Source organism: Protopterus annectens, chromosome 14.part0 (genome assembly GCF_019279795.1).
Source record: "Protopterus annectens isolate FY-2018-M chromosome 14.part0, PAN1.0, whole genome shotgun sequence".
In the NCBI taxonomy this organism is placed as follows: domain Eukaryota; kingdom Metazoa; phylum Chordata; order Ceratodontiformes; family Protopteridae; genus Protopterus; species Protopterus annectens.
This window is the reverse complement of record NC_056748.1, coordinates 877,650,029-877,670,110: the sequence shown is the minus strand read 5'-3', so window position 1 is coordinate 877,670,110 and position 20,082 is coordinate 877,650,029. Positions and strand designations below refer to the sequence as shown.

The 20,082-nt window shown below is 41.9% G+C and overlaps 1 protein-coding gene across 1 annotated transcript in view; it reads right to left on the bottom strand.

The window, feature by feature from the left end:
• NOC3L (NOC3 like DNA replication regulator) overlaps nt 1-20,082 on the bottom strand; it is an 825,940-nt gene that overhangs the window by 685,493 nt on the left and 120,365 nt on the right. Inside the window, exon 8 of the mRNA XM_044056662.1 lies at nt 4,251-4,344. Coding sequence (XP_043912597.1) covers nt 4,251-4,344 — 94 coding nt within the window. The remainder of the gene's footprint in view (nt 1-4,250; nt 4,345-20,082) is intronic.

Genomic DNA, 20,082 nt, shown 5'->3' with positions numbered 1-20,082 from the left:
AGAAGGTTCTTTACAAACTCCAAATCCCTTTAGATGTTGCTCTGGAGAGTTTGCTTAAATAAGGCACTCATCCAAGTAGGGGTAAATTTGAATGTTTCTTTGCCTGCAAAAGGCAAGGACTGGAGCTAGACATTTTGAAAAAAAAACTCTGGGAGCAGTAGATAAGCCAAAGGGCAGTGCAGAGAATTAGAAGTGCTGTTCCCCACTCTGAAACGAAGGAACTGCCTGCAGCTTTCTCTTATAGGGATGTGCAAGTAAGCTTCTTTTAGATCCAAAGTCACCAGCCAGGAATTCTTGGCCAGCATTGGCAGCAACTGAAGGGTGAGCATTTTGAATTTGGGAATCACCAGAAAGGTGTTTAGAATGGACAAATCCAGAATAGGGTGCCAGGTGCCCCCTGTTTTAGGAACTAGGAAAAGTCTTCAGTAAAAAAAAAACCCTGGCCTATCTGTAGTGCAGGAACTGGCTCTATTTTTCTGCTTCTGCCCTTTGAAGTGGGGGAATATCTGGGTATCCTTGGAGGACCGGGAAGGTGTGAAAGGAGAATTTGTAGCCTTGGGATACTATTTTTAGCACCCATTTGTCATCAGTGATAGTGTCCCAGACATCTGCAAAAATGGCTAACCTTCCCCCCAAAGGAAACCCTGGGCCCGGCAAAGGCAAGCAGAGGAAAGCCGGAGTTATTGAAAATGTTTGCTTTGGGAAGTCTGCTTAGAACTCCCAGATTTAGAAGATGAAGCCTGCCAGTGTTTAGCCTTGTGAGGGGTGGAAATATGTCCCCTGGAAGACCTATAGCCCCTGGATCTAGTACGACCCTATTTACTATGGTCAGGAAAAGTCCAACTCTTAGAAGGGTAATGCCTGCTGAAACAAGGAGGCTGAACTTGCAGAAAGTCCTTAACAGTTTGCATAGATTTAGCCTTATCCTCCAACTTCAACACCTCTTCTGCTTTGCTTCCAAAAAGACTGTCCTTATGCAAAGACACATCCAGTAATTTAGACTTTACATATGTTCATAGGTAGGTACTAGGCTATCGGCCCTAGGGCCTAAACAAGCCCAGCCAAAAAGGTACCCTGGCTTTTGACACCCAAAAAAATTATTTTCCTGTGCCACTGTTGAGGTGAGCCACAGAAGTGATCCCTGGGGTGAATTTCCCATCCAATCATCAAGATTTTTCTTGAAGAGTGCTAATGAGGAGCTTTGTTTGATACAGATAGGTAGTTTATTCCAGAGTATGGGAAGTCTCTGGGACAGGAATCTATCCCTCAGGCATGTTCTGTTTATTGTGGTGACAAGGTTTAGGTCCCTAGAGCATGTAGCACGGAGGGATTGGGATTTCTTTAAGTGTAGCATCTCCAACAGCTCTGGGATTGAGCCAACCATGTCTTCTGATACCAGATCCAGTAGCCGCTGCTCTGCAAGAAGCCGCCAAAGTGTCAAAACCACAATGTAGAGAATGTTTAGTAACCAGAGTGGCAGAATTCAATAATCTTGGATGTCCTTATTCTCCATCAGGGAAGGAACACCAGCAATTTTAGCCTTGATAGCCTCCAAAGTATGCTGCTGATAATTAAGCATATGAAAGAGACAATTAACAGACCTAACAGCCAGGGTGGAAGAAATATAAACCTTTTTACCCCACCTAAGGCCCTAGATTTCCTGTCAGAAGGAACAGGATTTTTGGCAATCATGGCTTTAGCACCCTTAGGGCCCTGAGAAATAATCTCTGGATCAGCAGTAGGATTCTTGAAAAGGAACTGATGAGAATCAGGAACTCTATAAAACCTGTGAGGCTTTCTGGAAGCAGGAGGAACAAAATTAGGAGTCAAAGAATTCTCCATGAAAACATCATCAACTTCCAAAACCGGAGGAATAGCCACAGGCTTATGCTGAGGCAAATCCAAGAACTCCCTAATCCGCTTCTTAGACTTAGGGAAATCCTGACTTTCCCATCTAAAATGCTCCCTGAGGGTATTCAGAGTATCCCCAAAAGAGAAATCTTCTGGGGGGGAGGCAGAAGGGATGGTGTCTTCAGCATCAGAGTCCTCAAAATCAGAAAAACGTTGAGAATGTCCATCAGCAGAGTTGCTAGAAATTTCTGAGTCTGAGGCAAACAAAACATCTGGGGACGATTCCCTAGCCCTCTTAGGAGGAGGAGGCTGAGAGCCCCTGATAAGAGTTACGAGATCACTAGCCATCTTAACTATCTGAGCCTGAGGTAATTGAGGGGAGGTCGATGCCTGTTTAGTAGTAGATTTTCTGCAGAGAGGTTTACTAGAAAGCAGGAGGGACTCAGGAGGCCTAGCCACCGCAGAAATGTGGGCCAAGGTCGTCGGTCTGGATCTGGTCTCCGGGCAGACAAAAAAGGCCTCAGAAGCCGGCTCCTGTCTAACGGCTCCAGATCCATCAGAGGCGACGACTGGCGGAGGGTCAGAAGGCAAGGTAAAAGCCCGAGAAATGCAGGACTCAGGAAAAGCCTCCTATGATGCCTGCTGCTGAACATCTGCGGACTGCAGGGGCAAGGAAAACACCTCACTGGCTGCCGCTGGACTGACAACCAACTTAACAGGGATGTCGTCGGTTAATTTAACCCTAGGCCTGTCACGGTCCTTATCCTTGCCCTTCTTAGGCACATCCGAAGTCAGGAGACCAGAAGACGCCATACCAACAAACTCAGGCCAAACTCCGAAGTGCTTATACAAAATTCTAGCTCTATGGCATATGGTACACGGGTTGAAAGAAGCACAGAAATCACAATTTGGGACGTCGTGCTCAAGGCCCAAACAAGTAATACAGTAAGAATGAAAATCACGATGTGGAATCTGTTTTCCACAGGCAAGACAGTTATTAATTTTCTCTGACATTCGTTAAAGCAAGGAAAAAAAGGGTCCCCAATGGGGTACTTATCTGGGGATGTCTTCAACTTTAGAAGTCAAAATACAAAAAGAAGGTAATCGGATGACCGGGCACTCATGCGAACTGCTTCTGCTTCGGGCTCCGTGGCAAGAAAGACTGAGGAAATGATGCTGGCTGCCTGCCTTTATACCCGACGTCCTGGTGTCAGGCTTAATCCGGAGGCAGCCGACGTCATATATCAAGGACTTTGGTATTCTTGCCAATTGCGGGCTACCAGGAGCCAGATAACCCATTTGCAAACTGCAACAGTGAAATACAATAAATATCCATAAATATATCCTCCCATTGTTTCATTGCGAATTGCTTATCTAATCTCCCTTACAAATCTTTTCTGACTTCCTCCATAGTATTCATGCAATATTTTATATGCTCTACTAATTATCCTTTTTTTATTAGCAGCTTCTTTTCTAGATGCAACTAAAAACTCTACTAGTGCAGGTGTTTCTTTAATGAGTCTCCCAACCCTTTCTTTTTGCTTATACTCTGATATTAATCCCTGATATGGAAGGCAATATATAGCCTGAAGTCCAAACATCTTCTTTATCTCTTCTCATTCTATTACCTTTTCCTCACTAATTATTTGCTCCTAATACCTTGTTTCCTTTGTCAGCTTCCTCTAGTAAATTCCAGCACCCTCGTCATATTCTCTGTACCTCTAATTGCAGTCACCCCTATCGGCAGAATCTCCCTTCTCCATTCCTGTATTGGCTTGGTTCTTAATATACTTTCTGCTACTTTCTTAATATAATATTATGTATGACTGTTGTCATTATCCTTAAGGACAGTGGTCGAAAATCCCACTCTTTCCTTAATTCTTGAATTACCCCCCCCCCCGCTTCATCATCATCCCCTACTACTTTGAAATGTAGCTTTTTGCTTGTGTTATATACAACAGCCTTAACTGTGTAGCTCTAAAATATCCCTTCAAATCAAGTAATCCTAAACCTCCTTGTTTTATTGAAATGATCAACATATCCCACTTGACTCTTGCCCTCTTCCCCTCCCAGATAAAATCCTTCAACTCTTTATTAATTACTATCAACAAGTTTTTCTCTAATTGATAAAAATATGCCTGACCTGTGTATAAAACTAAAGGGACTAAAAACACGCTGCTTGTCTCTTGCTATCTATATGCATAGACATGAGTTTATATTTTTTTTGCAAATTTATCTTGGTAATTTCCTGTAATAACAACATTGTAACAATTTTAAAATGGCCTGCTGCAGCCATTCATTTTACTAAGTAATTCAGTACAATGTTAAAACAGAAAAAGTAATAAAAATTATACAAAAATTACTGATTAACAGTGGCAAAAATATATACACTAGAGTACCTTTCAAAGTTTGTTCCAAGTTTTCCAAGTAAAACTTGTACTGACACACTAAGCCTTCTTCAAACTCTCGGAGTTGCTGAACTTCCTTTTTAACCTGGAGAAATCAGAAAAAGGAAAAAAAAGCTTTATACTGTAAGGTATCATCTGAACAATAAAATTCATTAAAACTGGATTTGTTTAACAAAAAACTACCATATGCATTTTCTCTTCTGACAGTTGCAGGTTTTACAAACAAAAACTATAAAAATAAAATTGTGTGTGTCTGTGCGTGTATATAAAAACAAATATATCAGCATATAAATGTGTATGTGTATTAACAATAATTGAACATTCATACTGCTGACAGTCACAGTCAGGAAAAACACACCAATTGTTCAAACCTTCAGTATACTAACTCCACAAAAGCACAACCATGGAGAAAAGAGAACACTCCTTACACTCTGAATTCACTGTTAGCACACATACAAAAATTTTCTAGACATAGAGGGAGGTACAACATAACGTTGGGCACTAGCACTGTAATTCCTATGCTAAATACCAAAGCAAGCTTCTAAATTCTGTTCTTACATAGTTTTCAGTGACATGTGGTTCAGTCATTTGTGGTTTACATCAAATGCATTTTCGATCAAATGAGCTTTTTCTTTTTTTTTTGTTAAATTAAAGGTGCTTTAACTCAAATGAAACAACCATTTGCATACACCCTATTATATGATATATATGGGTTCGCTATTTAGTAGAGAATGTGTGTTTGGTTGAAAGCTGTTTAGTTAACTGGTTATAATCAGGTAAGCAGCTGATCGATAGGGGTCTCAGATCAAACAATTTCCGGGGTTGGGTATGCCTTTAATGCATGTTTATGACATGTTGGGAGTCCCCCTGCAAAAAAAAAAAAAAAAAAAAAACATAAAACATTTTAATGTAGTTTATTGTTTCTGATTTTTACATTATACATGTATATACACACACACACACACACACACATGGATATAGACAGATATATAATAGATAGATACACACACACACAGATAAACTAAGTATGAAACAGCCTAACAGCAGTACTTTTACATAAAATCACTTACTATGAACATCCTCAGAAAACAAAACAAAACAAAAAAATAAATAAATAAAAGTAGATACAAAAACAGGACCCCCAAAAACTCAAATAGCGTGTCTAAAATGTCGAAAAACTTAGTAAAATAAAACAGTGACATGACAAAGGCTGCAGTCTCCATGTTAAAAAAACTTTACTAGTGCACATAACACAAGCGCTCTCACTGGTTTGCTTCATCAGGTGTAATAGAGACACTACAAAACACATACCTTAAATGCACCTCCCTATCACATGTTAAAATCAATTAGCATTCATTTCAGAAAAATTTAAAGGTAAAATACACAAACTAAAAAACATGTATAACAAGCATAGACATATTAATATCATGAACATATTATCAAAACATTTAATACATATATGCAATTTATTCACATAATATAATATTTCATCTCCTAATGGGTTGTTGTTGTGTCTTTCGGCTTTTCCCGGTTAGGGGTCGCCACAGCGGAACTCCGGTCCGCTAATGATTGGCAGTAGATTTTTACGTGCCAAGATGCTAGCTCTGACGCACAACCTTCAACGAAGGTACGTCCATTCACGCAGGTCTCCACACAGAAGACGCTCTGGCTGAGAATCGAACAGGACGTCTTACTGTGAGTCGACAACACTACTGCAGCACCACCACCGCAGTCTCTGGACTTTAATTTAGGTCTGAGGGGGATGCATTCGTTTAATCCATTCCCTGCATCACCCCTCATCCTAACTATCCACGTAGATTCAAGTTCCTCTGTTCTCTGACGTATATCCCCCTGCCTAGCATTCTCATATACCCTACCTATGGCTAAAAATTTAAAAGTATGTTTTACATCTGTATTTAAAACATGCTTTGCAAGGGCATTAGTTTTACTTCCCTTACTAATGTGATAAACATGCTCCCTTATGCGTTCCTTAAAAAACTTTTCACATAATGTACAATGAGCAAGGTATACTATATGTTCTGTTTCACAATTTGCCGAGACATTAAAGGTATAAGTTTTACATTGATCAAGATGTAGGAAAACACCACTAGTGTCTAAATAATCACAGTAGTTAAACTTCCCACAAGACCATGTACCACTCAATAGGTTCATAGGTAGGTACTAGGCTATCTGCCCGAAGGCATTTATAAGCCTAGCCAGAATGTGCTGGCTTTCGCCGCCCCCTTAGATTAGTTCCCTGTGCCTCTGTCCAGCAGAGCCATTGAAGTGATCCCTGGGGTAAACTTTCTGTTTCCCATCCACTCGTCAAGGTTTCTCTTGAAGAGGATTAGCGAGGAGCTCTGCCTAATGTAGACTGGAATCTTGTTCCAGAGCATGGGAAGTCTCTGGGACAGGAATATACCCCTCCAGCACATCCTATTTATTGTTGTGGTGAGGTTTAGATCCCTGGAGTGTGTGGTTCGAAGGGATATGGTTTTCTTTAGGTGGAGCATGTCCATCAATTCTGGGTTGGACATGGCCTTATATGTCAGGCAGAGATCATCTCTGAGTAGGCAGTATGCAACCGAGTACAGCTGGAGTTTCTTCAGTCAAGCTACGTAGGGCATTTGCTTGAGACCAGTGATCCTCTTGGTGAGGAACTTCTGTGGTCTTTCCAGTTGTTGCAGGTGTCTTGTAAGCTACATCCCAAATGGGGCACTGTACTCTATGATGGGTCTGATGAGTGATGCGTAGAGGGGCCCAATGACCTCTTTCGATCTGGATGCAAACCCTTTTGTGATTAGGTGGGCCACACAGAAGGATTTTCTAACCACTTTGGCAATGTGATTATCAAAGGAGAGGTTACTATCTACTTGGGTCCCCAGATCCCTTAATTACATCTTCCATATTTAGGGGGCTACCACCTATGTGGTAGTTTGCGGGTACTTTGTTTTTCCCAAAGGGGATGACTACACACTTTTTGGCATTTAGCTTGAGACCATGGTTTTGACACCAGGTATCCATCTCAGTGAGACCCTTTTGGAGGATGTCTGTGTCAGCCGGAGAGTCAATTATAGCCCTTAGTTTGCAGTCGTCTGCAAACTTGGTGGGCCATAGTCCTCCTGTGCTTGCCTGTACCTCTGAGAAGTATATGCAAAACAGGAGGGGTCCTAGGACTGAGCAGTGGGGAAAGCCACTTGTAACAGGTTTAGAGTCAGGCCTAGCTCCTGCAACTCTTACTATGTGGGTTCTGTCCATGAGCCAGTTGGCAACCCATCTCGTGACATAGGGGTTTATGTTCAGGCTGGTGAGCTTGTCTATAATACCCGAGTGGGGAATAGTGTCGAAGGCCTTTGCAAGGTCTAGGTAGGCTGTGTGGACCACCTTTCCCTCATCTATAGCCTTGGTAACTGTCTAAAAGAAGTCCACCAGGTTTGGAGGCATGATCTGCCCTTAACGAAGCCGAAATGGGTTGGGTCCAGTGTTTGGAGGTTTCCAATGTCTCTGTTAATGAGATCCATGATGATGCGCGCCATAGCTTTGCAGACCAAGCTAGTCAGGCTTATAGAGCGATAGTTGCCGGGGTCCATTGTAGCTCCACCTTTGTGGAGCGGAATAGCCGTTGTTGTGTGCCACTCTGTGGGCATGTAGCCTGTGGAGAGGCTGAGTTTAAACACTGCGTTTAGGTGAGGGGTTAGTTCATCTTTGAGCTCATGTAGGACGCAGCCTGGGACACCATCCGGTCCCACTGATCCTGTGCTTTTGGCTTTGGAAAGGGCTGTTTTAACCGGATTGTCTGTGATTTCAGGGGCGCTACATTCTTCTGGTATAGTTATGGGCCCTTTTGGGGGTGAGAGGCGGGTGAAATTTGCACTGAACCTGTCTGCCAGGATGTTGGCTATATCGGTCGGTTCAGTACATTTTGTGCCATTCTGCACGCACTCTGACCAGATCTGAGAATTGCCACTTAGATTCTTGACATAGCTAAAGAATGCCTTGTGGTTATCTTTGGAGTCCATGACAATTTTTCTTTCGAAGCTAGCCTTGGATGATTTTATGAGGCAACGTAGTTTCTTGCTGACACTGATCAGGGATGTCTTCCCTTCTTGGGATTTACTCTTTTCTGTACTAGTTTCCTCCTTCTATTGTATAGCTTGTTTATGGCAGGGGTCCACCAGACTGGTTTCCTTTTCTTGCAGGAGTGAGTCTTGGTTTTGTTTGGGATAGCACGATCCATGCATTCTTGTAGATGCCCGGAGAGTGCATTAGTAAAGGATTTTGCAGCTTGGACAGCATTATCCTTTAGCATGGGGGCTTTGAAACTTCCCACCTCGGTCTTAAGTAACGTGAAGTTTGCTTTTGAAAAGTTTTTCACGGTGGTTTCTTTGACCGGGGGTGGTGGTGGAATGTGGATATCCAGAGTGATTAGTTTATGGTCAGATCTAACCAGCGAGGGGTTGACCTCCGGTGTGGAACACTGGTCGCCCATGTTGGTGATGACCAGGTCCAATATGTTGCCACATCTGGTGGGGGAGTTAACCAGTTGATCCAGGGCGTTTGAGTTTATAAATTCTAGGAAATGTTGGGCCAGGGAGTTCGTACTTGAGTAGTTCTCCCAGTTAATGTTTGGATAATTGAAATCACCCAATATCAGGGTGTTTGGTAGGACCTTTATGTTTCCCAGTGTTTCCAGGAATGCGGAGTGGGGGTCCTGGGACATGGTGGGTGATCTGTAGCAAACTATAATTTGAATAGCAGTTTTGCTCGTTGTTAGTTGTAAGTGGATGATCTCTGAAGCATCGTGCTGTGCCACTAACCTGGAGGTGTGGGCATCCTTGATGAATACGGATACTCCCCCCCCCCCCTTTTTTGTATTTTGGTCTGGGTTTTGTGGCCGAAATGTATGGTATGAGCTGTAGCCTGGTAGTGCTGGGGTGCTCTCTGGAGCCTTAAACCAGGTTTCTGTTACTGCACGTATATCGATTTTCTCCATACTGAGGAGTGCCTCGAGTGCATGCATTTTGAGGTTTAGACTTCTGGCACTGAGCAGCATTACCCTCAGTTTTTTGTTACTTGTGCTATTTACAGCAGTGGGTTTGTCTTTTGAGTCTCACCTGAAAAAGGCACTATGGAGGTGGCAAGAGCCTTGGCCAGTATTCGAAAGCCTAAGGGTGACAGGTGCAAGCCGTCTCTAGCAAAGCAGCATGGCTTGTCGAGCATGTCATCCCAGGCTGACAGACACTGGATCCCCTTTGAATGACACCAGAAGCTTGGCCAATTGTTGAAATTGATCATTTTTTCTCTATACCGTGGTGTCATTCTTCGTGAGGGCAGGATGCTACTCAGGGTCAGGGTCATACCAGCCTGGGCTACCTGATCAGAGAGCTCCTCCATGTCTCTTTTCATGTAGTCCAGGAAGGTACAGCTCAGGTCATTCACACCAACATGGACAATGACAGAGTCATATTTGTACTTGTTCTGGAGTGACCTGAGTGCTTGTTTTATGTGGCGGATCCTGGCACCCGACAGGCAACTAACAGTAACCTTCTCCTTGTTCAGCCTAGTGAGTGGGACGTCAATGTGCCTGATTATAGAGTCACCTATTACTAGTGTGTTGGGTATGTTATTTTGTCTTAAGGACTGTGATTGTGTGGCACACTGATTTTGTGAAGTATGTGTTTCATGGTTTGTGTTGGGGGGTGGAGGTTGCTTGGATATCTGCTTTGGAGGTCTCTGTTGCTTTTGCAGATTTTTATTTAGAGCCTCCATGTATGTTTTTGTGTATTTATGTGTGTTTTTTGCCAGTGCGGGTTTCATAGGTCTATGTGAGACTGGTGGTGTGATGCAAGTAGTTCCCTTCTCCTCTTGACTGCCTGGTTCAGTCTTGGGTTGAGAGAGCTTAGCCTCCAGTTTGGCTGTATAATTGCATCTCTCGCATGTATGAGTGTTTGGTGGAAGGAGGTGAGGGTTGTCTGTGTACATGAGGCAATTGTAACATTGCCTCAAAATGCCCAGATTCACCAGCTGGACTGGGGAGTACACCTGAAACTGCCCTTTGGACATGCCTGGATAAGTACAGTGAACTGTTTTACTGATTGGCTAGTAAGGTCGAATAGAGAGCCTTGTCCTTCTCTACAGTATAAGTGGGTCTAGTGCTAAGGTTTATTAGTGCTTGCTATGAGTTTTGGGTAAGTGCAGGGATGAGAAGTGAATGATTTGAGTGCTTAAGTTGAAAGTTTGTCTAGTTCCAAGGGAAAAATTGAAGAGTACACTTTGTGGAGCCGGGAATAGTTATACCCTGGCTAACCGGCGCTGCCCGGCGTGCAAAACCACACAAATGCGGGTTTTATAGCAGGGAAATAAAAGAGATGAAAATTAGCCCAAAATGGCCAATAAACTACTAATTACTGGGCTGAAACCACTCCTCCAGGGACAGACAGGATGTTCAAAGCTCCCTCTCTCACAGTGAGCAGATAAACTTCCTTCTACCCAAGTAAGGTATGGGCAAACACAGAAACTTGTAACACAGCCCTGAATTCAGCACTAACTGAAAACTGGACTAAACTAGCTTTGGAAAGGTGGGAAAACAAGTATATATTTTTTGTTTTTTTCAGAAAATAAAGCAGATACAATCAAAAAACACTTTAAATGCACATAAATGGCTATCACACAAGTGTGTAGCCTACAATAGTAGCCTACAACAGTTAAACAGGTAATCTAAACACAAAAACAACTTTGTTAAAGTGCAGGCAGTAAAATAAGTACAATATGTAGCTGAAACGATTTTTTTAAATCAAAGAAACTCTAGAAAATCGGTGTTTTTAGGTGGAATTAGCTAAAGGCAGCAAGAAAATGCAGAAAAATGATACTTAATCACTCCAAAGTCTCTCTGCTGCTGTAGAACTCTGCAGGGCACCAGGCAGGAGCTTGCTGAGCTGTATACTAGCACAAAAACCTTGCAAATGCGGGTTTTATAGCATGGAAATGAAAGAGATAGAAATTAGCCTAAAATGGCCAATAAACTACTAATTTCTGGGCTGAAACCACTCCTCCAGGGACAGATAGGCTGCTCAAAGCTCCCTCGCTCACAGTGAACAGAGAAACTTCCTTCTATCCAAGTAAGGTATGGTCAAACACAGAAACTTGTAACACAGCCCTGAATTCAGCACCAACCTGAAAACTGGACTAAACTAGCTTAGAAAGGCAGGAAAAACAAGTATTTTTTTTTTTTCAGAAAATAAAGCAGATACACTCAAAAAAACACTTTAAATGCACATAAATGGCTATCACACTTGAGTGTGTAGCCTACAACAGTTAAACAGGTAATTTAAACACAAAAACAACTTTGTTAAAGTGCAGGCAGTAAAATAAGTACAATATGTAGCTGAAACAAGCTTTTTAAATCACAGAAACTCTAGAAAATCGACGTTTTCAGTGGAATTAGCTAAAGGCAGCAAGAAAATGCAGAAAAATTATACTTAAATCTCAAATCACTATTATAGGTTCATAGGTTGGTACTGAGCTATCTGCCCGAAGGCATATATTAGCCCAGCCACGTTGTGCGCTATTCACCGCCCCTTTAGTAGTTCCCTAGACCCTTGTACTAGCAGCTAGTACCCTTGGCCCCTATCTAGTAGTGCTGTTGGTGTGATCCCTGGTGTGAACTTTCTGTTACCCATTCACTCATCAAGGTTCCTCTTGAAGAGTGATAGTGAGGGGCTCTGTCTTATGTAGATCGGGACCCTGTTCCATAGTAAGGGGAGTCGCTGCGAAGGGAATCTATCCCTCCAGCATGTTCTATTCATTGTTGTGTTGAGGTTTATATCCCTAGAGCATGTAGCTCGAGTAGATTTGGTTTTGCTAAGATGGAGCATGTTCAACAATTCTTGGTTGGAAATGGCTCTATACGTTAGACAGAGATTGCCTCTGAGAAAGCAGTATGCAACAAAGAACAGTCTTAGCTTTTTCAATCGTGCTGCATAGGGCAAGTGTTTGAGGCCAGTAATTCTCTTGGTTAGGTACCTCTGTGGTCTCTCCAGCTGCTGGAGATGTCTAGCCAGGTACATTCCAATTGGTGCATTGTACTCAATAATGGGTCTGATGAGGGAAGAGTAGAGGGGCACCATTACATCCTTAGATCTTGATGCGAATCCTTTCATGATCAGATGGGTCACATAGAAGGATTTTCTAACCACTTTGGCAACATGGTTATCAAAGGAAAGCTGGCTATCTACTTGGGTCCCTAGATTCCTTATTTCTTCTTCAGATTTCAGGGGTTACCTCCTATGTTGTAGTTTGCGGGTACTCTGTTTTTTCCAAAGGGGATTACTACACATTTTTTTGCATTTAGCTTGAGACCATGGCTTTGACACCATGCATCAGTCTCATTTAAGCCCTTCTGGAGGATCTCCATGTCGGCCGGAGACTATTATAGCACCCCGTTTGCAGTCGTCCGCAAACTTAGTCAACCACAGCCCTTCCGTGCTTGCCTGTACTTCTGAAAAGTATATGCCAAACAGGAGGGGCCCCAGGACAGAGCCCTGAGGCACACCACTCGTTACTGGTCTGGATTCTGACATAGATCCCGCTACTCTTACTTTATGGGATCTGTCTGAGAGCCATTATGTGCATAACATAGCCTCCTTCTTATAGACTTTCTATTCCTATACATAAACGTTGGTGTAGCATCTATAAAATGCATTAATTCAGGGTCAGTGGTCAATATACTCCAACGCTTCCTAATAATATCGGTGTAGTTTTGTACATCTCTAGTATAACATAAAGGGACCTTGAGCTTGGTCACTACTTTATCCATTCTTTTACTGGTATTAGTTACCCCTTCTACTGCAGAGTAAAAAGGTTTAGCAGTAGTATCCCTTCTGCTCGACACATCCTGCACATTCAAGGTAATCATCTGATCATCGTAACCTCTCTCTCTCAGATTATTTACTGCATGGTTCACCTGATCTGTAAAGTCTTCCCCCTAGCATTTAATCTAGAGGCTCTATAAATCTGGTTGCGAACTACATTTTAAAAAATATGAGGGGGATGTGAACTCTCTCTATGTAATAAGTGATTAACAGAGCAGTCCTTCCTATGTAACTTGGTATATACCTGCCCTATATTACTCTCAATCACTATGGTGTCTAAAAAATCTATCTCCAAATCAGAACGTTTGTGGGTAAACTTCAAAAAACTTGTAGAGTCATTCAGGAACTTCAAAAAGTCATCTAACATTCGATATGAACCTCCCCATAAAATAAAAAGATCATCTACAAACCTCCTGTAAAACAAGATTTGTCCAGAATAAGGTCCATGCAACACATTTCCCAATTCCCAGTCGACCATCACTGCACTGGAGTAGCTACTGGCACAAGTTGTACCCATAGCTATGCCATTGCACTGTTTATAATACTGTTTATCAAAAACAAATACATTGTGCTCCAAAACTATCTCTAAAAGCTTAATCAATAAACAAATTTTGGACCTATCATAATCCGAGTGTGCTTCTAAAAACCTCTGTACACACTGTGTACTCACAGAATTAGGTATAACAGTGAACAGGGACACTACGTCCATTGTAATAAAAATTACATTCGCACTAGTTTCGTCTATACAGCCATATAAATCTTGTAAAAAATGCTTGGTATCTCTTAGAGCATGTGTTAACCCATTCAAAATTGGCCTTAAATTGTTTCAACATACACAGAGATGGTCTCGGTGCTCCAATTCCTGACTGCAACTATAGGTCTAAGAAGAGGATTTGAACTATCTTTATGGAGTTTAGGCAGGCCTTGTATCATGGGTATCATAGGCTTGCTTATCATAAAATATAAAGACTTTCGTCAATCAATTTCAAATCCAACAAGCAGTTCAAAAGCACATGTACATCATAGCCAACGCTATTCAATTCCACTTCAGTGATTTTTTTTCATAAAAGCAGCATCTTCCAACATTTCAACCATCTTACACATATACCAAGCCCTGTCCAAAACCACCAAAGGACCCCCCCTTATTGGCTGGTCGGACAATAATACTAGGATTCAACTCTAAATTTCTTAAAGCATCCCTCTCTTCCTTATTAAGATTGGAAGGTCTCATATGATATCAATTATTACTTTGTTTAAATTTCAAGTCATAAACATCTTGTATACATAGTTTTTCAAAGGCTGTTATAATAGAGTTCATTTTTGAAATAAAAGTACTTGGTCTCTTAAAAATCACATTATTAACATCAGAACCATCATTCTAGAAATTGAATGTTGAAATGTTTGCATGACAAGCATACTATAAATAATAATGATGGTTGAAATTTAAACAAAGTAATAATCAATATCATATGAGAACTTCCAATCTTAATAAGGAAGAGAGGGATGCTTTAAGAAATTTTGAGTTGAATCCTAGTATTATTGTCCGACCAGCCGATAAGGGGGGTCCTTTGGTGGTTTTGGACAGGGCTTGGTATAGGTGTAAGATGTTTGAAATGTTGGAAGATGCTGCATTTTATGAAAAAATCACTGAAGTGCAATTGAATAGCGTTAGCTATGATGTACAGGTGCTTTTGAACTGCTAGTTGGATTTGAAATTGATTGACAAAAGTCTTTATTCATATTTTATGATAAGCAAGCCTATGATACCCATGATACAAGGCCTGCCTAAACTCCATAAAGATAGTTCAAATCCTCCTCTTAGACCTATAGTTTCGGGCAGGAATTGGAGCACCGAGACTATCTCTGTGTATGTTGAAAAAAATTTAAGGCCAATTTTGAATGGGTTAACGCATGTTCTAAGAGATACCAAGCATTTTTTACAAGATTTATATGGCTGTATAGATGAAATTAGTGCGAATGTAATTTTTGTTACAATGGATGTAGTGTCACTGTTCACTGTTATACCTAATTCTGTGGGTACACAGAGTGTACAGAGGTTTTTAGAAGCACACTCGGATTATGATAGGTCCAAAATTTGTTTATTGATTAAGCTTTAAGAGATAGTTTTGGAGCACAATGTACTTCTTTTTGACAAACAGTATTATAAACAGTGCAATGGCGTAGCTATGGGCACAGCTTGTGCCCATAGCTACGCCAATGCAGTGATGGTTGACTGGGAATTGGGAAATGTGTTGCATGGACCTTATTCTGGACAAATCTTGTTTTACAGGAGGTTTGTCAATTACCTTTTTATTTTATGGGGAGGTTCTTATCGAATGTTAGATGAATTTTTGAAGTTCCTATCCTGAATGACTTACAAGTTTTTTGAAGTTTACCCACAAACGTTCTGATTTGGCGTTAGATTTTTTTTAGACACCACAGTGATTAAGAGTAATATAGGGCAGGTATATACCAAGTTACATATGAAGGACTGCTATGTTGATCACTTATTACATAGAGGGAGTTCACATCCCCCTCAAATTTTTTAAAATGTAGTTCGCAACCAGATTTATAGAGCCTTTAGATTAAATTGTAGTGGGGACGACTTTACAGATCAGGTGAACTATGCAGTAAATAACCTAAGACAGAGAGGTTACGATGATCAGATGATTACCTTAAATGTGCAGGATGTGGCGAGCAGAAGGGATACTACTGCTAAACCTTTTTACTCTGCAGTAGAAGGGGTAACTAATACCAGTAAAAGAATGGATAAAGTAGTGACCAAGCTCAAGGTCCCTTTACGTTATACTAGAGATGTACAAAACTACACCGATAGTATTAGAAAGCGTTGGAGTATATTGACCACTGACCCTGAATTAATGCATTTTATAGATGCTACACCAACGTTTATGTATAGGAATAGTAAGTCTATAAGAAGGAGGCTATGTTATGCACGTAATTAAACTAATGATAGTTATTTGAGTGGTACACGGTCTTGTGGGAAGTGTAACTACTGTCATTATTTAGACACTAGTGGTGTTTTTCTACATCCTGATCAATGTAAAACTTATACTTTTAATGTCTCTGCAAATGGTGAAACAGAACATATAGTATACCTTGCTCATTGTACATTATGTGAAGTTTTATATTGGTAAAACTGATAGATTTTTTAAGGAACGCATAAGGGAGCATGTTTATCACATTAGTAAGGGAAGTAAAACTAATGCCCTTGCGAAGCATGTTTTAAATACAGATGTAAAACATACTTTTAGATTTTTAGCCATAGATAGGGTATATGAGAATGCTAGGCAGGGGGATATACGTCAGAGAACAGAGAAACTTGAATCTACGTGGATAGTTAGGATGAGGGGTGATGCAGGGAATGGGTTAAATAAATGCATCCCCCTCAGACTTAAATTAAAGTCCAGACCCATTAGGAGATGAAATATGATATGAATAAATTGTATATATGTATTAAATGTTTTGATAATATGTTCATGAGATTAATATGTATTATGCTTGTTATACATGTTTTTTAGTTTGTGTATTTTACCTTTAAATATTTCTGAAATTAATGCTAATTGATTTTAACATGTGATAGGGAGGTGTATTTAAGGTATGTGTTTTGTAGTGTCTCTATTACACCTGATGAAGCAAACCAGTGAGAGCGCTTGTGTTATGTGCACTAGTAAAGTTTTTTTTTAACTTTGAGACTGCAGCTTTTGTTGTGTCACTGTTTTATTTTACCAAAAGAAAATAAAGCTCACTTGGCTTTCAAGAAAGAGAAGAGTAGCTTAGAAGTAAATGCAAGTCTTGTACAATAAAAAAATCCTGTTTGCTTGAGGGGGGTATATCTCCCAGCTGTTGGCCTTCCAGGCCATCTCCTTAGATTTAGAAATAAAAGAAATCATCTGGGCTGCTCTCGTCGCATCAACAAGGAAGTACAGTTGTGTACACCTACCATAAATGTAGATGTTCCAGTGTATTCACTGTTGCAGTCATCACTTGTGGGTTATCCTTGCTGGGTAGCCCTCGGCCGGCCCAAATACCACAGTAAATGGTTTTCCTCCTGTGTAGGCTGTTTGGTGTGTGAATCTGATGTCAGGTCATCAGGGCTATAAAATAAGGCAGCCGTCACCATTACATCAGTTTTTCTTGCCTCCAGTTAAGTAGGAGCCCTCAAGAAAGAGAAAAAAGGGGGATGGTGGAAAGGAAACGGGACTGAAACAGTGAATACACTCGAACATCTACATTTACGTTAAGTGTACATAACTGTACGGGTCTATAGTGCAACATCGAACACTTAAAAACAGCGAACGATGTTACATCGACACATTCTGAAAATGTCGAATCCAAAGAACAGCGATTTCTTTCCTAGGGAAAGAAATCGCTGTTCCAACCCCCACAAAAAAAAAAAAACACATTACACACTTCCAAACACATACACACATACCCAATCCTAATTATACCCCCCCCCCCAAAACCAGTAAACAACTAAATACACATATGCATATAACCCAAACATACATTTAACGGAAAAAAAAAAAAACAGTAAACATTTTAAACCATATGCACTTATCTTAACCTGCACCCTAACCCTAAGGTCAGTAACTCTCACACATTTACATAAACAGCTCCAAACACATACACACTTACCTTAACCCTAATTCTACCCCCCCCCAAAAACAAAAGTAAACAACTGAAAACACATACACACGTAACTCAACCATACGTTTAACACAAAATATAAAACAGTAAACACTTTCATACATATGCACTTACCTTAACCCGCACCCTAACCCTAAGGTCAGTAACTGTTGCACAATCAAGCTCGGGTGCTATACCAGACAGGGGACCACACTACACTTTAGAACACGGCAAAACAACAAAGCGGTCAAGCAACTTCTTTCCCAGGGAAAGAATTCGCTGAACAGCCGCTTCGATGTTTTGTCTGTTCGCTCTACATGTGTCGACGAAAACGCATTCGACATAATGCGTTTTCGTTGTACTCATAGGAACCCAACTGTACTATGTTCTTTGTGTTTCACTGTTGCAGTCATCACTTGTGGGAAGATTCCCAAAGCTGAGAAACAGGGTGGGGGGAAAGAGCAAAACTCCACGGTTGCACCGTTTCAAGGGGATGCCAGCATGCCCTGCAAGACTGCAGATGCAAAACCTGCCCTGGTTTTGGAGAAGGTAGCCAGCTGGTAGTGTTTGGTGAATGTGTAGATGGAAGTCCAGGTAGCTGCTTCCAAAATATCCTTGGCTGGAACCCCCTTTCATGAAGGCAGTGGGGGCTGCCCTAGTGGAGTGTAAGCTGATGGATTTGGAAGGATTCTTTTCATGAAAGTAATAGCAGAAATGGATGCAATGAGAGATCCATTTAGAAATGGCCTGTTTGGATATGGGTTCCCCTCTGCCCCAGGAGTGAAAGAGACGAGTAGCTGGTCAAATTTTCTGAATGACTTGGTCCTGTCCAGGTAATATCTCAATTGTCTGTGCACATCCACGGTATGCAAAATTCTTTCCCGTTTATTATGCAGATTGGGAAAGAAGATAGGGGAGATGGATGGCCTGGCTGAGGGTAACATCCGAGACCACCGTGGGCATAAAAGAGGGGTTGGCTCTGAGACACCCTGTTAGCATGGAAAATGATGAAGGACTCGGTGATCATAAGAGCCTGAAGGTCAGAAACTCTCCTGGCTGAGGTGATGGCCAGCAAGAAGGCAGTTTTCCAAGAAAGGTACTTCAGGTCCGCTGAAGCAGCTGGCTCAAAAGGAGGCAAAGTCAATTCTTCCATGACAAAGTTTAGATCCCAGGCTTGAGCAGGTGGCCTTCTAGGTGGTCTGATGTGGCCACTCCCCTAAGGAACTGTTTTAACAGGGGATGAGAAAATATGGGCTGATCCGACTGGATATAGGCAGAGAGAGCCGAGGCATGCATCTTGATGGAGGAGTACGACAATCCTTTTTCTAGGAGCTCTGCCAAGTAGTCCAGAACCAGTGCCAGACTGGCATGGGTGGTGTTAACACCCTTGCTCTGACACCAGATAGTACATCTTTTCCATTTGGCGAAGTAGGATTTTCTGGTGTTGGGCCTTCTGGCCTCCTTAATATTTAAAACCTGCCTGCTTAAGGCTGTAGTGTCATCCACCATTGGGGTATAAGCCATGTGGACAACTTGAGTGTGGGGAGGTTTGGATGCAATACCATCCCTTTCTTCCGAGTTAGAAGGTCTGCTGTGAGAGGCAGGTATGTAAGAGGCTCTTTGGCCAGACTGGGGAGCAAGGGGTACCAGTGTTGTCTGGGCCAGTCTAGAACAATGAGAATAGCCTTTGGCCCTTCCTCCTTGATCATGAGAAGAACCCTGGGAATCGAAGGCAAGGGAGGGGAATGCGTACACAAACGGGTTGCCCCAGTGGAAGGAGAGGGCGTCCACCCTCCAAGCTTCTGGATGGAACTCTCCGGAGCAGAACTTGGTTAGCTGGTGGTACTCAGTGGTTGACAAAAGGTCTATGTCTGGTTCCCCCCAGTTTTGCCCAATATTGAGAAAGGTCCCCTGGTGCAGCTGCCACTTGTGGGGATCCAGGAGGCTTCTGCTTAACTGGTCTGCCATTTCCCTGGGATATACTGAGCTATCAGACGCAGTCCCAGATTTGAGGCTGACTGCCAGATTTGCATAGCTAAGCAACACAGGGGGTAGGAGTGAGTGCCCCCGGCCTGTTGATTTACCACATTATTGTTGTGTTGTCTGTCTTGATTAACAGCACTCCTGGTCTCAGGTGATCCTTGGAAGCTAGGATTTCCCTGTGCACCACCAGCATTTCTATTAAGCTGACGTGGAGGCCCTGAACCTCCTGTTCTCAAATGCCCTGAGTGCACATACTTCCTCGGTGTGTCCCCCAGGCAGTGTCTGAAGCATCTGTGGTGATGGTCTGGCCCTGGGGAAGAGTG